The 17,808-nt window shown below is 42.0% G+C and overlaps 1 protein-coding gene across 1 annotated transcript in view; it reads left to right on the top strand.

The window, feature by feature from the left end:
- LOC136620282 (P-selectin-like) overlaps window positions 1-17,808 on the top strand; it is a 141,951-nt gene that overhangs the window by 73,509 nt on the left and 50,634 nt on the right. Inside the window, exons 12-13 of the mRNA XM_066594982.1 lie at window positions 7,919-8,038; window positions 16,633-16,720. Of these exons, the coding sequence (XP_066451079.1) occupies window positions 7,919-8,038; window positions 16,633-16,720 (208 nt within the window). The remainder of the gene's footprint in view (window positions 1-7,918; window positions 8,039-16,632; window positions 16,721-17,808) is intronic.

Raw genomic sequence — 17,808 nt, 5'->3', positions numbered from 1 at the left:
CCGTCCAATCACATATGCTGACTGAAGGCTGCTGGAAACATGGCTCGTATGCGGCTGTACTCCGTCCGCATGCTAGGCCATCCAATGTTTCTTCACAGTTCTCTATACCATGGGTTTTATTTTCACTATAAATCATCATACCTGTGAACTTGGGCAACCAATATTGTAAAGCATATAGAGGCGGTCCGAACACCACAGGTAGTACTACAAACTTACACATCAGGCTTGTGTCCTTTACATCATAAAATCATTTCCCCAGTGCTATACTCATCAGAGCATTCTACACCATTAGCCCCGGGCCGTATCCAAGATGCTACTGGAATTACATTATTGAGAATATTTCTCCACAATTTTTCATTATTTGTCATCAAATCTGACTGCTTTGTCCCTCTCGTGAATCATATATACATATTGCAGGCTACATTGTGTATAGTTCATGAATTTACTCATATTTACAAACAAATCCTTTTAAACCGCAAAACCAGATTAAAAAGCGTTAATACATCCTTATCATATCCTAATGCAAGACATCGGGGGAGGAACAAGGAAGGCATGCATTGTGCCTGAACATTTATCAATCTAGAAACATCCTGTCCTACCCCAGCCATTTTATTCTTCATCACCTCTAAATCTATAGAGTTCAGAACCCCTACACCTGTACCAATTCCCCCTAATAGGGTATCATACCATTTTCGTTTTCCTCTGGTGCAGGGTTTCATTGCCTGAAGAGAAATATTATAATGCACAATGGTTTTCTGGCTCTTTGTGGATGATAAGGGGTGTCAAATGCCTGGGAGTTACCCAGGGCAGACATGAAGTGTTGCATTATTTCACCTGTGAAATGTGTACCTCTATCTGACTCGATTACCTCTGGTACCCCGTATCTGCAGATTACCTTATTCATGAGCTTCTTTTCGGTTACCTGCTCATTTACTTTTGTAACAGGGTACACCTCCAACCTGAAAAACATCAACAACAACAAGCACATATTCATACTTCCCAACACGTGGGAGCTGAATGTCGTCAATTTGCAATCCCTGAAATGGGTAGAGTGGTCCTGGCAAGTGCCTTTGTGGTCAATTTACTTCTACCCTGTTGCTTACGGCATAGCTCATGCAAAATTGGACAAATGATGTAGCAGCTCTAGAGAACCCAGGGGCCACCCTTTCTCTCTCAAGCGTCAGTAGCATAGCTGCCTTCGATAGGTGAGTCTTTCTATGGATCAGCTGGGCCATCATGGGGTACAGGGATCGTGGTAGGCAAGTTACTGACTGTTTGCCATACGCCACCCTGTTCTACTGCTCCCATATTAGTCCATTTATCTTTTTCTTCTTTGCTGGCTTGTGACTGTCAATGTTCAAATTTTTATCAAAGTCCAAATCATAGTCTCTGACTTATGCGGTCAGTATCTTCTTTTCTTCTTTCTTCCACGGCTTAAGGACCACTGCTTTTGCTGTGAAGTCTGTGAGGGCGTTGCCTTTTGCTTCTGCAGTGTTGGCTTTAGTATGAGCTTTCACCTTTAGGATTGCTACTTTGTCTGGTAGGAGTAGGGCTTTCATAAGGTTCTGCACTGCTACACCATTCTCAATGGGTTGTCCTACAGAAGTTTAAAAATGTCTGGCCTTCCATATTGGGCCGTAACCATGATCTATGCCGAATACATACCAGGAGTCAGTGTAAATGGTTACCTTCTGTCACTCTACACGCCTCAGTGAGGGCCTTCAGTTCCGCTTCTTGTGCTGAGACATGCGGAGGCATTCTGCTTTTAGAGATCTTGTTGTGTGAACACTGCATATCTGGTGTGGAGTTGTCAATCACCCTGGTACCATCTATAAAAAAAACAACTCAAAATATGTATTAACAAGGGGTTTCAGTACCTCTTTAAAACTTAAACTTTCTTGTTGCATCAATGCTAGACAATCATGCTGATATTCTATTCCAAATAGATCACGTTCTTATTTGCACAAAATTTTTTTAAAAATAGCTGATCTGTAATACCTAGATCACCTATGCCTCCCCCTCCCCCATTAGATCACCTATGTCTCCCCCTCCCCTATTTGAACCAGGATACTCGATTGGAAGAAGAGTAGCCGGGTTCACCATTGAAAAGAAATATTAAGGGGGGGTATGAGCAAAGCACATTGCAACCTTATCTGATGAGCTAGAGACAGATGTTTAGGTTGTACTTGAGTGAGTATACTCTGGATGTCATGAGGGGTGAGAACCACTAGGGGGTGGGGTAGTTCAGGACCAACTCAGAAGACTTGTCAACCATTACTTGTACTGCTGCCACCGCACAGACACAGGAGGGGGCTCCTCGGGCTACCGGATCCAATCTCATGGAGTAATACCCAAGTGTCCGTGGACGTCCTCCATGTTTTTGCGTCAATACTGCTGTCGCATGAAAGGCCAGGGACGGCAGTATGAGACAAGTCCCAAAAAGGTGCAAAGCTTTGGCAGCAGAAGAAGATACAGAAATGGCTTGAACTGCAGCCCTGCGTCGTTCTGTGAGATGTCTGCCTTCTTGAGCTAGACAACAACCTTTTGTTTACAAAGCTGTAATTTTTCCTTTTTAAGCCTTGCAGCCATTTTCTGCTAAAAAAAAAAAATTTTTTTAGAAGAGAAATGGATGCAGATTGACATGTTTCAGATCCTCAGCACAAAGCGGAAGGTCATTAACATACTGCAACAGCACAGTCCCCTCAGGCGGAGTCCAAGCCTGCAGGACAGACTGGAATGCCTGGTTGTACATGTTTGGAGAATTCTGCGCACCCTTGGTGCCAGAAGTTGTCCAAGCATTTATTTTTTTTTATTTTTTTATTTTTTTTTAGCTTTACATAAATGCCCTTTTGTCTGAAAAAGGGCCGGAGATTCAGACTGTCTCCACTCTGGCTTATTATCTATGACCTTAGGGATTTCAATAGACCTTCTACAAAGGCCATACTAAGTACATGTTTACCCATCTCTTCTATGCCCCTATATCCCAGATCTGACAAACGTTGTTGAAGGGGGGCATAGAATTGTTTTACACTTTCTTCCTTCTCTTTGTGTGATATTAGAAAGAGACAAGGAGGATTCTCTCAATTTTTTTTTTCTTTTTCCCCAATGTTTCAGACAAATTAAAAATATTTTACCACTTCTCAATTCTCTATGTTTAATTTTATCCCAATCTGTGCCACAATAGTCTTTCACATAATTTTAGATTATAGTTCCCGCTGCCTTCCCTGTTTTACATATACTCCTGCATCTCCTCCTTGTCCTCCTTCTCACGCTTCCACTCACTAGCCTAGGATCTAGTGAGCATAGGCATAACCGGTTTGCACCGAGGAGCTCTGCAAGCAGGGCAGCTCTCTCTCCAATCCGGGTTCTGTTGTCCACAATGCCAGCAGGTCCATCCCTCCAGTCCAATGTTTGACCTTGGAGTGGATGACTTGGCATAGGGTGGGGGAGGAGACGGTTGGAATTGAGATGAAGGAGGGGGTGAAGGTGGAAGAGGGAACTGACCCCACAATGAGAGAACATTATATACCTGTGCTTTGAATTATTTTCTCATTTCATTTTTAGCTATTGAACAGTATATATATATTTAATATAATACAACATAGGGGCTTTTTCCTGTGCAGCCAAATATAAGCAATTCTCAATTCACATTTCTTTGCAAAGACAAGTAGGCCCTCTAGTCTAAAGCCCAGTACTCCACCCTTTGCCTATAGAACACAGAAACTTCTCCAGACAAATAGCAGAGTTGTATAACAGGTTCCACTGCCTGTAAGCATCTTCTATTGTGCAAATAACCTGGGCTGACTATTCAAAATGAAGTTAGAGTGTAATATACCTGCCCCACCTTACAAAAACTGCAAATTCACACTCACTAAGGGGGGTTTTATTCATTCCTATACGGACTGATAATATGTGAAGTAGAAATTGGGATTGTATTTACTGTACACCAGACTTCCAATAATGAGCGAATTATGTATAGATAAGAAAAACTCTTAGTACCGCGGTTTTTACACAATTCACTCAGAATAGGCTACCCAATGACAAACACAATACAACTTATGCCCATTTCTACCCACATACTGATATTCACCACACTGCGACCACTCAGCGGCCAATATATTATAGGGGGCTTTATTCCACCCTGGCATAATTAACAATTCATCGGACACTTCTTTGTTCTTAGCTACCGACATTTTCGTACTATTGCGGATTTTCTTAAAAGGCGACATTTTCACACTATGCCAGATTATCACAAGAAATTCTTCAACTATCAGTTTATCAAAATTTTCCTTTAAAACAAACTAGTGTATTACTCTCTGCGTAATCCTGTTCACAGCGCTATTAATGTATTGCTGCAAGGAGCAAGACTTAGTTCAAATTACGCTTTAAAGAGAGTTAGACACTATAAAAGGTTCATACTGTAGTTGATTGGGACCCTAATAAGTGGGATGGGGACCAATATTCATTTGCCAATTTCTTTAGCTATCTTTCACACCTTATCCTCTTTACCAGCAGTATGGACAATGGCTGGCGGCTTATGTACACCAAGAGGCTTATTGTTTTTATTCTTTCACACACATAAAACAATTGTTTGTTTCACTATTTTCTGTGCAGTCTTTTACACCTTATCCTCTTTACCAGCAGTATGGCCAATGGCTGGCGGCTTATGTATACCAAGAGGCTTATTATTTTTATTATTATTTTCTTTATACACTCTTCAAATAAAATACTGTTGTTCATTGAAGATGAATTACACTTTAAATAGAACTTTTGTTATTAATTTGACTAAAGTACTTATCAGGTGTTTCAAGTACACAATTATCTCATATTAATATCTTAATTCAATAATATTCAAATTAACACAACTCAATATTTTTGAATTCCACATATTCCACGAATCTGTATATACATATATACACTGTGGTAATCCTGGGCTATTATCTCACACAACTAGTCTCAGGAATAAAATTAGATGCCCCTCCTTTGGTCACTCCATTTGTTCAAGTGAGAGACTTAACATGGAGTCTAAGAGTGACCTTCACTCTATACATTACCACAATATACATATATATACACCAACATCCACTTAAAATGGAGACACACTTCTCACCTAGGCTGGACTGTGTGGAGGGTGGAGCAAGACCTGTTCCTATTGTTCTTCCCTCCCATCTCCTTACATCACCTAGCTCCACCCCCTGTGGTCTGGCTCAGCATTTGGTCATTTTTGCTTCATTTCGTTTCTGGTTACCGGACAGTATACACCATATAACACAGTCTAACTCTCATACAGGTCCTTCCATTTATACACACACATAAAGACAAAAACATTTGCATGTCAGTTACTACTTTTTAAGTGTCAGTACTTCCTCACTTGTCTAAAAGTGTCGGTACTTTCCAACCCTGCTTATTTCCCCCCGTCTCAACTTCTTCTCTTATACCTATAAGAGGCTCCCATCAGGGATTTTATCCCCTGAAAATTTTAGGCTTCCCTGGTACAATTTATACCATGCCTTCCAGAGATCGGCAAGAGGGTTTCATATTCTGTACACTGACCATGCAAAGTAACAAATAAAGACAATAACAGTTAAACACCCGCACAGCATATTCAGCCCACCATATGGATTCTTAAAAGCTTGAAGATTTATAAGAGGCATGCACTTCTTACCCCTCGGACAGGAAAGGAGCAGCCAGGAAGCACGGATAGATTGTGGCAAGATAAAGCCTTACCTTACTGCGCAGTTTTTGTCAATCCGTGGTTCCGAGTGGCTCCTTATCCCATCTGGGTCCGGGGGGGTTCGAGGTGTAGGTGGTCCTCTTGCTCCATCAAGCCCCACGTTCTGGGCACCAATTAATGTTAGGGATAAATCCATGTTACGTTAATATGCTGTGGGGCTCCAAATCAGAGGTGGTTATGGCGGCCACCGTGAGAAAGCAATAGACACAGGCATCACGGTCGTGTCTTAGAGCAATCTATCTTTATTCTGTACATTGTCATTTCTTATACAAAAAATAGTAGGCGTATCAGTAGGCGTATCAGTAGGCTAGTGTTACAGAGGTTGAACTGCTTTACAGAGGTCGACCTGTTTTACTGGTAAATAATTGTGTCTTCTCTATAAACAATGCTTTATTTATTTGAATGTAGACTCCCTGTCTGGTATCCTTACAATCTACCTTTTAATCACATGCCCTACCTAGACAGCAGTCAAGAACAAAGTATTCCACACAACCTTTTGATCAGTGTAACGAGATAAACAAGATCTTGGAGACATGATGGACATTTAAGATTACACCTCTACTTAATGTAATTAAGTACTAACCTAAATGTACAAGCATTTAATGTATACAATTCAGGCCTAAAGCCTCCGGAAACGTATATCACAGATGGATGAAATGTATACATATATAAGTTTTCATGTTCATAACCCTCACAGGAGTGTGTGGGGCACCCCCTTACACCTGGACAATGTATGTGTTAGGTCTTTACTGTAGCCAGGCAATGCTTCACACCCACCCCTCCCCATCATTTACTTAACTTTTTATAGAGATTAGTTCTATATAATATGTGTAATATGCTGTTTAAAAATGGATAAATACTTTAAATATAAGGAAATGCTTGAACTATCGATTTAAATTGAACAGGACATTGTAAATACTATTAAATTCTCTTAACAAATCATGCCAACATTCTACCTATTAACCTATGTGTGTTTTTATAAATTGCATTTTGATTTTATGCAGTTTATTTTGTAGTATTTTTCTTGGTAGTTGTCCCTGCGCTTTTTTGTGCAAAAATGCTCTGGCTAAATACTAGCTGAAATATAAAAACATGCAAACAATGCTTTTCTGTTTTGGGCATTTTTCATGGCTTTTGGTGTGTTTTGAGGGATCAACATGCATGCAACAATTTTTTTTCTGCCATTTTTTCCATAGTTATTTCTATAGGATTTGAAAAATGTCACAAAGAACAAATGTTAAAATGTTCTGAATAGAAAAATGCAGCCAAAAACACTTGAAATTCATGAAGTTTCTCACAAAGGAAAAAAATGTGATAATTTTCAATAAAAGAAACAAAGTACCGTACCATATTTTTCAGACTATCGGACACGCCGCAGGTTTAGACAACAGAACACAAGAAAAAATATTTCATACTAATATATAAAAAAAACCTCTTGGGGGTCTAACAAAGTGGAGGGACTGCAGTCATTAATTTTGATCTAGTATAGAAAGGAGTCATCTCTTATTAAACCTAGTGTGTCCATTCTAACAATGGCGCAAGCACATAAGTTTCCTGATTACATTTGGCTAACCACATTATATACATGCACACACACAGCTCTGCAGCATTCCCATACAGCTCTGCTACATGCACACACACACACACACACACAGCTCTGCAGCATTCCCATACAGCTCTGCTACATGCACACACACACACACACAGCTCTGCAGCATTCCCATACAGCTCTGCTACATGCACACACTCATCATTAAGGCAGCGGTCAGGGGGCTCTGGAACTGTCAGACCTCCCCTAGCCGCGAACATATTAGCATCTGCACCATGTGTTTGTGCCATTAGTAGTAGATCAGAATAAAAAGGTAATGAGAAGGAAACACCATATTCGTGGATAACAGAAATGTGCTTTTCAATACCCTGAATATTAGACCGTGTAACTGGATCATTGAGGGTCTTCTTAAGTTTTTGTAAAAAAAAAATTAATGTATTTTTGGGAACAGTATTCCAGAATATAGTAATGGCAGTTAACCTACTAATCTTAGTCATTGACTTCTGGCTATCTCCTTCAGGTCTTCGGCATGTGTATGTACTTTTTTCTTACTCCACCTCGCTTTGATTTACTGGAAATACGATTTCCTTTTTGGCACACTCTAGGACATTAAGTACAAAAAAAATGTGTTATAGAAGCATTTCTATCACCCCCACCCCCCACACACACAATACATGAGGAAGGCGAGTGTTATAAGAACCCATTCTATTCTAGCCCTAAGAGAGGAACTGGTTTGTGAAGATTGCTTCAAAATGGTAAGTGGCTGCTTCATCCAATACACATTAAATCGAGAGTCAAAATGCGTGCGCATATTAGAAACAGTATGTATGTTGTATAGAATATTTCAACGGACAGAAGCTTCTTTCATCATGTGATTAATTGTATTGACAATAATGTAATTTATTTTTTATCGACCCTACTTAATTGGGTTGAGGTAGACTGAATGTGGTTCTACAGTCGATAAGTAGTTAAGATTGCATATTACAGTACTAAAACCCTGTGAATTAGTTGCCATATATTAGATGACTTTCAATGAGCTGGTCACCCAGATCTTCTCTAGCACACTGTGCGGGTATGTTGTTGGGTAACAGATACTCCGTAAACTAACCTAAAGAATTCTCTAAATTATATATTGGAGCTCCGATAACAAAGTCCAATGTAAATTGCTATAAATTACCATGTGGCATTTATTCTGGAATTTCCCTAAATTGTATGTAGGACCTGCCTGTCTTCCATGTTTTGCAGTTATGGTAATCCCTCTTATGTAGTTCAGACATACTGAAATTTTCAGAATATTTTTGGTGTAGGTACAGCACTGAAGATCAGCAATAAATAAATACAGTACAATGCGAGTTCATGAAGTTTCTACACTCCTTTCACGCAAACGAGAATAATTCCGCTTGGATTATGAGACAGGTTGCAGATAACCATTTGAAATCTGTGACAAATCTAGATCAAATTGTGCTGCAATATCAGTACAAAACACATGCAGATTGTATAGGAAGATTTTTGTGCATTTGCTGCGAATTTACTGCAAAATCACTATTGCTTCTGATCGTACCTTTAGAGCTGTCCTTTAGCAGAACTGTATATGTTCCTATATTATATATTTATAATTTTTATTGGCTCTATAGAACTCCCACAGTCCAATATTGTCCCATAGAAGTCAAAAGGAGTTAGCAAACAGCATAATTGGTGAGAGACAGACTGTATCTCGGAAGCTGCAAAGCAGCGCAGCTCTCTGTGCTATAGCACTCATGTAACATAGTATGTCCATCCAGTTCAGCCTGTGTTGATCCAGAGGAAGGCAAACCCCCCCCCCCCCCCCCCCCCAATGCGGTAGAAGCCAATTTTCCCTATTTAAGGTAAAAAGAATTCCTTCCCGATTGCAATCTGACAATGCGAATAATCCCTGGACCAACAACCCTTTTGAAATAATCAGTGACTATAACATTGTGACGCACAAGAAAGATGTCCAGGCCCCTTCTTTCATCAAATTTGCCATCACCACGTCCTCAGGCATAGAGTTCCATAGTCTCACTGCTCTTACAGTAAAGGACCCCTTTCTATGTCAGTGTATAAACCTTCTTTCATCTAGATGTAGAGGGCGTCCTCTTGTTACAGTCACAGTCCTGGGTATAAATAGATGATGGGAGAAATCTCTTTATTGACCCCTGATGTATTTATACATAGTTATTAGGTCGCCCCTCAGCCATCTTTTTTTTTATAAAACTAAGCAATCCAAATTTTGATACCCTCTCTGGGTATGGTAGTCCGCCCATTCCAGTTATTACTTTAGTTGTCTGTCTTTGAACTCATTCAAGCTCTGATATGTCCTACTTTATGTCTTATACAATATTCCAAGTGTGTTCGGACCGGTGACTTGTAAAGACGAGTTAAGTAAACAGCACATTAATACCTGCTCAGTTGTTTCCATACATCCCAACCACCATCAGCCACCGCATTTAGCTAGGCTGTGGGCAGTGGGGGCCAGAATTGGATATAAGTCCCAGAGGTGGGAACGGCATCTATCAGACTTTCATGGCATATTTTGTGGCTGTGCTGCGGAAATCTCAGATGGGAACACCCCTTTACTATTTGGCCTGATGCTATCTTGATGTTATATTGAGGTTATTAACCGTCTATATAATAACATTGCAGAGAATTTTTAGTATAATATTTGTAGAAGGTACATTGGGTACATACACGTGTTAGCTACTTTGTTTTTTGAATGTTCACGGTATATGTGTATATTGTTTCAAGATGCAAAGAATTTTTTATTATATGATAGCAAATTATGTATATTATTTTTTGTTTTTACTAATTTTTTAACCAGATCAATTTTTAATCTGTCTCCCTCATCAATGCAGCCCTTATAATTCTTTATTATCCTGTAGTTGTATATGATGTGCACGTTGCAGATTGAAGACTTATTATTATTGTCTGAAACTTAGAGACGTTGCTCCACATTTCTTCACCTTTTTGTTGGCTTATTTTCTGCCAATATGTTCCATCAAAATGTCACAAATTTGGCACAGACTGTCAAATTCTTGTAAAACATGACCCTTTTCTCTGGGTTCCCTGTCTAGTGAGGCACAAAAAGACATGTAATAAATCTGGGGTATGGCATATACAACAGTTTTTTTAACAAATTCAGCCAGAATTGTAGCAGATTTTGCTTAATGAATCTCTACTGTTTTGTTCATGAAAATCTGTTGTTTTTTAGGTCACTTTGTAGCACTTTGAATTTTGTATATTGTTTAGAGTGCCATCTCCCAGGCCAAATGTCATTGGTTTCTATAGCATAGGCAATTACACAGCAACAAAGCTGCACGTTTTATAGCAAATTGCAATGTCTTTGTGATGTGGCCTTTAGCTGCAGAGGTGAAGCATGTGCTTTGTTGATTATTAGAGATGAGCGAGCGTACTCGTCCGAGCTTGATACTCGTTCGAGTATTAGGGTGTTCGAGATGCTCGTTACTTGAGACGAGTACCACGCGATGTTCGAGTTACTTTCACTTTCATCTCTGAGACGTTAGCGCGCTTTTCTGGCCAATAGAAAGACAGGGAAGGCATTACAACTTCCCCCTGCGACGTTCAAGCCCTATACCACCCCCCTGCAGTGAGTGGCTGGCGAGATCAGGTGTCACCCGAGTATTAAAATCTGCCCGCCCGCGGCTCGCCACAGATGCATTCTGACAGAGTTCAGGGAAAGTGCTGTTGATGCCGGAGCTGCTATAGGGAGAGCGTTAGGAGTGATTTTAGGCTTCAAGAACCCCAACGGTCCTTCTTAGGCCATAGAAATCGCAGATCGCACCTATCTGCGATCTGCGATTCCTGTTCTCTTCTCTATATGCGATCAATGGGGCCGGCGGCAGCAGCGCCAACCCCATTGAGAACATATAGAAGACAAATCATTCTTCTCTGCCACAGCTGTAACAGCTGTGGCAGAGAAGAACGATGTTTGCCCATTGAATTCAATGGAGCCGGCAATACAGCAGGTTCCACTGAAAGCAATGGGCTGCCGGCGTGCGCGGGATGAATTGTCGGGAAGGGCTTAAATATATAAGCTCTTCCCTGCAATTTATCCAGAAATGTGTTAAAATATATATATATATATATATATATATATATATATATACTTACCTTGTCCCGGCAGACGGAGTTCAGCCGCGGCCGGCAGTGGGTGTGAAGGGGGTGTGAGTCAGACTCAGCGCTGAGCCAATCAGGGGGCAGGTCTGACTCGCACCCCCTTCACACCCACTGTAGGCCGGCCGCGCTGAACTCCGTCTGCCGGGACAAGGTAAGTATATACCGTATATACTGGCGTATAAGACGACTTTTGAACCCCGAAAAATCTGCTCTGAAGTCGGGGGTCGTCTTAGACGCCGGTAATACAAAAAAAAGAAAGTGTCAAAAAAAAAAAATCATTACTCACCTCCCCCGGCGTTCTGCGGCGCTGCTGCAGGCTGTCGCTCCCTCCTGGTCCCTTGCAGAGCATTGCTTTCTGGACGCAGGGCTTGAAATCCCCGCCTCCAGAAAGCTACTGTGATTAGCTAACACACGCCGTCAGCCAATCACAGCCATTCAATGACATCATTGTCATTGGCTGTGATTGGCTGAAGGCACATGTGTTTTCTGGAGGCGGGGATTTCAAGCCCTGCGTCCAGAAAGCAATGCTCTGCCGGGGACCAGGAGGGAGCGACATCCTGCAGCAGCGCCGCAGAACGCCGGGGGAGGTGAGTAATGATTTTTATTTTTTGCTCCGCTGCATTCCCGGCGTATAAGGTGACAGTTGGGGGGTCGTCTTATACGCCCCGTCGCCTTATACGCTGGTATATACGGTATATTTTTTTTATTTTTACACATTTCTGGATGAATTGCAGGGAAGGGCTTCTATATTTAAGCCCTTCCCGACAATTCATCCCGCACACGCCGGCAGCCCATTGCTTTCAGTGGAACCTGCTGTATTGCCGTCTCCATTGAATTTAATGGGCTAACATCGTTCTTCTCTGCCACAGCTGTTACAGCTGTGGCAGAGGAGAACGATCGTTATGCTGACAGTGCGGGGGGGGGGGGGCACTCTTGCCGCTATTGTGGCTTAATAGTGGGACCTGGGAACTTCAGATGCAGCCCAACATGTAGCCCCTCGCCTGCCCTATCCGTTGCTGTGTCGTTCCCATCACTTTCTTGAATTGCCCCAATTTTCACAAATGAAAACCTTAGCGAGCATCGGCGATATACAAAAATGCTCGGGTCGCCCATTGACTTCAATGGGGTTCGTTACTCGAAACGAACCCTCAAGCATCGCGATAATTTCGTCCCGAGTAACGAGCACCCGAGCATTTTGGTGCTCGCTCATCTCTATTGATTATGTATTTTACAACTTGGGATCTGGTGTCTGAGGTTCACATGGAAGACAATCTGGGTTTCAGCAACCACCAATGTTTATGGTTTGACCTAAGCTGAATTCACACGGACATATTTTTGCAGAAAACATTTGCACGCACAATATGTAGAAGAACCCATTGATTTCCAATCAGTTTATTCACATGAATGTATTTGGGGTACGTTTGGGGTATAGGTTTTGACTCTGCTTTGGAGGTAGAAGTGCTACCCATTGTCATCCCATGTAAACACAACCTTAGGCTTTGTCCATATGGGGTTGTTTTGACACGGAATTCCAAGGCATTTACAGTAGCAGCAAAGTGGATAAGATGTTGAAAATCTCATCCACAAGCTGCGGAAATAATCTGCACAAAAGCCGTGCGGAAATTGATATGCGCTGCAGGATTTAATTCTGCAGCGTGTCAATTTTATTGACATTTTGGCTGCAGAATTTAACTTTTCGCAATGAAAGGGAGAATTCCGCACGAAAAAATGAGATAAAACTCACGTCAAAAAGCCGCAGCAGACCATCTGCTGTAGAATGTCCACTGCAAACAAAACAGAGTCAAAACACAGAGTCAAAATATGCACCATCGGTGGGAATTTTGACTCAAAATCAGCGATGCTTATGTAGCTAATTTTAAAAAAATACCACGACCGCTCTCACCTCTGAAGTCTTTGTGCTCTCGGCATCTCCTTCACCGGGCGCCAGGCGTCCTCCAGGAAGTGCAGCACTGCTGGTCAGGTAATGCGGAAGTGGCCCTGGCGCTGTGCTCACTGGAGGCTGCCGAGTATTCAGAATATCAGAGGTAAAATCATCTGTCATGATAAGTCCTGCCTCTAACCATGCCCCCTGACAACACCCCCTTTTTAGTAGGGGATCCCCATGGTAAAAAAATTTCCGAGGCATGTCCTAAGGCTCAAAAAGTTGGGAAACACTGCTCTACAATAAGGGGGCACAATCTCAGATTAGTTGGGTGAAAAAAATCAGAGGGCAAGCAGTGTGCTCGGCTGCGAGAAGGGTCGGATTCCGCTGCAGGCCCTCGCAAGCTGAACCTGACCCACACCTGGACATGAGCGCTAACAGCTTGAAAAGTCTGAGAAGAAAAAAAAAGAGGTCATGCACAACTACGCTCCGTAGCAGCGAGTCTAGTTGCGCATATTGCCGTGTGTTTTCTACATCTGCAACAAAATCATGCATTCTGTGCAATGCATTTCGTTACGCTGTGTGTGCAGCTAGAGTTGCAGATTTAGAAAATATGTCCCAAGTATCTGAATGTTTTCACACATAACAATACTCTTTCACATACACACAGCGGTACATCACATAGTCAGCAGAAGCTTTCAGGAACCTCATCCATCTGCTGCAGAAACATTCTGCAGTGAACTGACCGGTGGTGCAGACTCCAATTCTACAGCATGTCAATTTATTATATCAAATGAGCGGGTGCAATCCACAAAGAAACCACAACAAAATATGTGACAAATCTCATTTAATACTTGTGGATTCTGTCGCTGATTGTGGAATCACAGTAAAATCTGCAGCGGATATTCTTCTGAGAACTAATATATTCCGTGTGGACATTCCTTCAGTGCCCTTCACTACAATGTGGGATTCCATCTGGGGTTCTGTTACAGGTGCAAAAACACCATTGTGACGGAACCCGAACTGATCCATTCATTGTTATTTGGGAAATAGATATGATTTTAGTGTCCATTTGTCAAGGGTTCAGTTTGTTGCTGTTTTTGGAGCATTGAATAATGTAGTTGACTTTGCTAGTAGAGATGAGCGAGCGTACTCGTTAAGGCAAAATACTCGAGCGAGTATTCAGCCGGCGGGGTGAGCGGTGATTTGCGGGATTGAGCATGGGGGAGAGGGGGGAGGGAGAGAGAGAGAGATCTCCCCCGTTCCTCCCCGCTCTCCCCCGCCACCCCCGCCGGCCCCCGAATCTTCTGGCACGAGCGGGCATGTACTCGAAAATGGCAATACTCGCTCGAGTATTTTGCCTTGACGAGTACGCTCGCTCATCTCTATTCGCTAGGGTATGTTCATGCAAAAAAACACAACAAAAACTGGCATGGTTCTTGCTGTGTATCCACAGGACATTTCACCCTTTCAATCGTGAAGGTATCCCTATACACATAGGCACAGTCTTAAGCATACGGTACATACACACACATAGTGGCCCTTTTACATACATTTCACATACACACGCACACATATAAACATATACATACTCACACCTCTATCAGCCTGTCTGCAGTCTCCTAAGGCCAAATGCACACAGCCGGGTCGGATTCTGACAGCGAGCTCTCGCAGTGGAATAAGCCCCGTGCCCTAGTGGTGACTCCCCACGTACCTGTGCGATGTCTTCTTCTCTGTGCTGAGGATGTGCCGGCTGGCGCGCTGCCGCAAAGCACAGTGCAGAGAATGACGCACCGTTGCACCAGCGGTGACATGGGTCCGCAGCGATTTTAAAATTGACATTTCGGAATCGCCGTGGGATGGACAGCTTCATTGACTGCAATGGAAGCTGTCTATGCAAGGTCCGCATTAGAATGGGACATGCTGTGATTTTTCCCCCACGAGCAGAAAATCACAGTTGATTTGGGCATGAAAAAGCATTTTGCATAGCATGTCTGTGGGCAGTATTTGCTGCGGGATCCGGAGGCAAATGCCCCATCCAGATCCCGCAGTACAAATATGCCCGTGTGCATTGGCAGTGTAAGAGACAAGATTCTGCTCCATTCTCTGCTCTCAGGCAAGCTTTCTATTCAGAGCTCCATTTGACAGAAGCGCTGCATCGTGGTTGGTGCAGCAGTAGACTGACTGAGGCTCCAACATTTAATGAGGCTCATCAATCCAGCAGACAGAGAGGGAAGAGAGAAGAAGGAGCTTACTGCTCTGCCTTTGATTCGTCCTCCTTCCCCTCTCCATCAGTGGTGGACAGTGGTATGTGCTAGGTAGCTGGGCCCTCTGCAGTTCATTACACACAGAGCCAGCTGCTTCTAGTTACCTGCCAGTAACAGTGGCCGGCCCTGTGTATAGTGAACCACAGCAGTCATAGTATATTCATGGGCGGTTGGTCAGTGGAATACATGGCCAATTTACCCCAGATCACATGATAAATCCCAGCGTGTCGCTATTTAACAAAAACTAGGCCAAAAGGCAGAAGCAGTGTGTGAAAAGTTACTACTTATAAAGTGTACTTAACTTTTCACACATTGCTTTTGCGTTTTGGTCTAGTTTTTGTTAAATAAATAATGACAGGGAGTAATTTGTCAAGTGTTGTTCATTTTAAATTATATTTACCTAATTTTAAGAACTTTTAAAGACTTTTTGTTATGTCATCATACATAAAACAATAAAATTCAAAAAAGGTGTGCTTAGTTTTTCTCATGACTGTATATTGCCTATAGCTTTGTATCTGTTGCCCAGTTGAGATGTTGGGTTTCATATAGTAATCCTTATTCTAGAGCTACTTCTTCCCAGCATCTCATTGCTTTTTCCCTTTACACACAGTTACACATAATTTCCCTGAAATTTCCTCAATTACTTTGTGACCTTAATTGTGCTCTGGCCTTCTTCCTGCAACTTTCCAATAGTGTGAATTTCTTATTGTTCTCTCACAATCATCAGCCCTTGCGTGCAGCAGCCAGCGAATATCTTACAGCATTATCTGATTTCCTTTGTGGTATCTTATTTATTCAACACACATCATAGCTCCTAAGACTGTCAATTCAAGGCAGCACTTTTATCCTCTTCCAGCAACTTTTTAAAAGGAACCAGTGAGTTTTTTACACTATAAACTGCTACCATCCGGTAATCAATGACGTTAACATGTTTAGGGATGATGATATGTATAGGCGGTGGTTAATAGTGACCAGTCCCTTTTAATGGTGTACAATATATACTCAAAATGTAATAATGTGGACTATGGCTTGCTTTTCTTTAACACAGGATCCCGTCCCCCGTCAAGTTGTTGGCAGTAAAGTTGTTGGGAAACAGACATCTCTGCAACTGCTTTGTTTGGCTGCACTCAGCTTTGGTAAGGTACTCTTACGTTTTACAATAACATCTATATAGAAAATTAGTGAGAAAACATTTTTGTTCTGATTCTCAGACAATCCAAATTAATGAAAATAGTATCATCTTATTCTGTATTGTTCTAATTTATGACAATAACATTAAAATAAACGTAGATGAATAAGGCTACATTTACAGTGCGCTTAGAACCCCATTTGGGGGTTCTGTCTAAGGGCGCTGTCTGGGTGGCTGAAAACGGCAGAACCCTGGACAGAACTCTAGGCTGCTATCAGTAAAATAGACACCAAAACTGTCAGCTATGGTCTCCATTTTAGCAGGTTTTCATTGGATTCTGGCATTTTGGCCAGACAGAGCAGTGTACCCAATTATGTTATTCTGTATGGCTGAAATGCCAGAATCCAATGGAAACCTGCCTACGGCTCCATCCAAGGTTTGGTCTTGACCTTGTTTGTAGGCAGTCGTAACACTAGCAAGGAACACCCAAATAAGCATTCGGGAGACAACTATTGATGTATATGGCCACCTTTAGGCTCAAAGGATTTCACCAGCTCCCAGTCAGTGACACAGGAAAAGAGGAAAGAGAGAATATATTCTGGAGGCAACTCTACTGGCACCTGAGGCCGATAAACAAGTGGATTAAAAAACAGAGATTAAGCCGGCTTTACATGTGTGCATTTTGCTGCATTTTTTGCATGCGTATGCCCTGTGTGTTTGCGCACATAAAGCATGTTCCCATTGATTTTAATGGGCACTTTAAGTAGTTTAATATGTGCAATCTTCCTGTGCCAAACACATGAAAATAGAACATTGTTTTTCTGTGCAAACAAAATCTGTGCGCCAAATATGCTCATGTGAACGAGAAATCAATGGGTTCTTTTCACTACATATTGCACACGTATATTTTGCACATGTAATATGCAACACAAATGCATTTGTGTAAATTAGCCCTTAGAGATATCAAACAAGCCTATAGACCATGAAAAGATGTGCTTTCACTAAGGGCTTCTTCAGATGGGCGTATGCGCAACCACGCTCGCCGCCTTTTACCTTTCAACTTGCGCTCTTCCGCGTGAGCTTGAAAAAAATGCG

This window comes from Eleutherodactylus coqui, chromosome 3, assembly GCF_035609145.1.
Source record: "Eleutherodactylus coqui strain aEleCoq1 chromosome 3, aEleCoq1.hap1, whole genome shotgun sequence".
In the NCBI taxonomy this organism is placed as follows: Eukaryota; Metazoa; Chordata; class Amphibia; order Anura; family Eleutherodactylidae; genus Eleutherodactylus; species Eleutherodactylus coqui.
The sequence above is the reverse complement of the archived record's forward strand: the minus strand, read 5'-3'. Positions and strand labels throughout refer to the sequence as shown.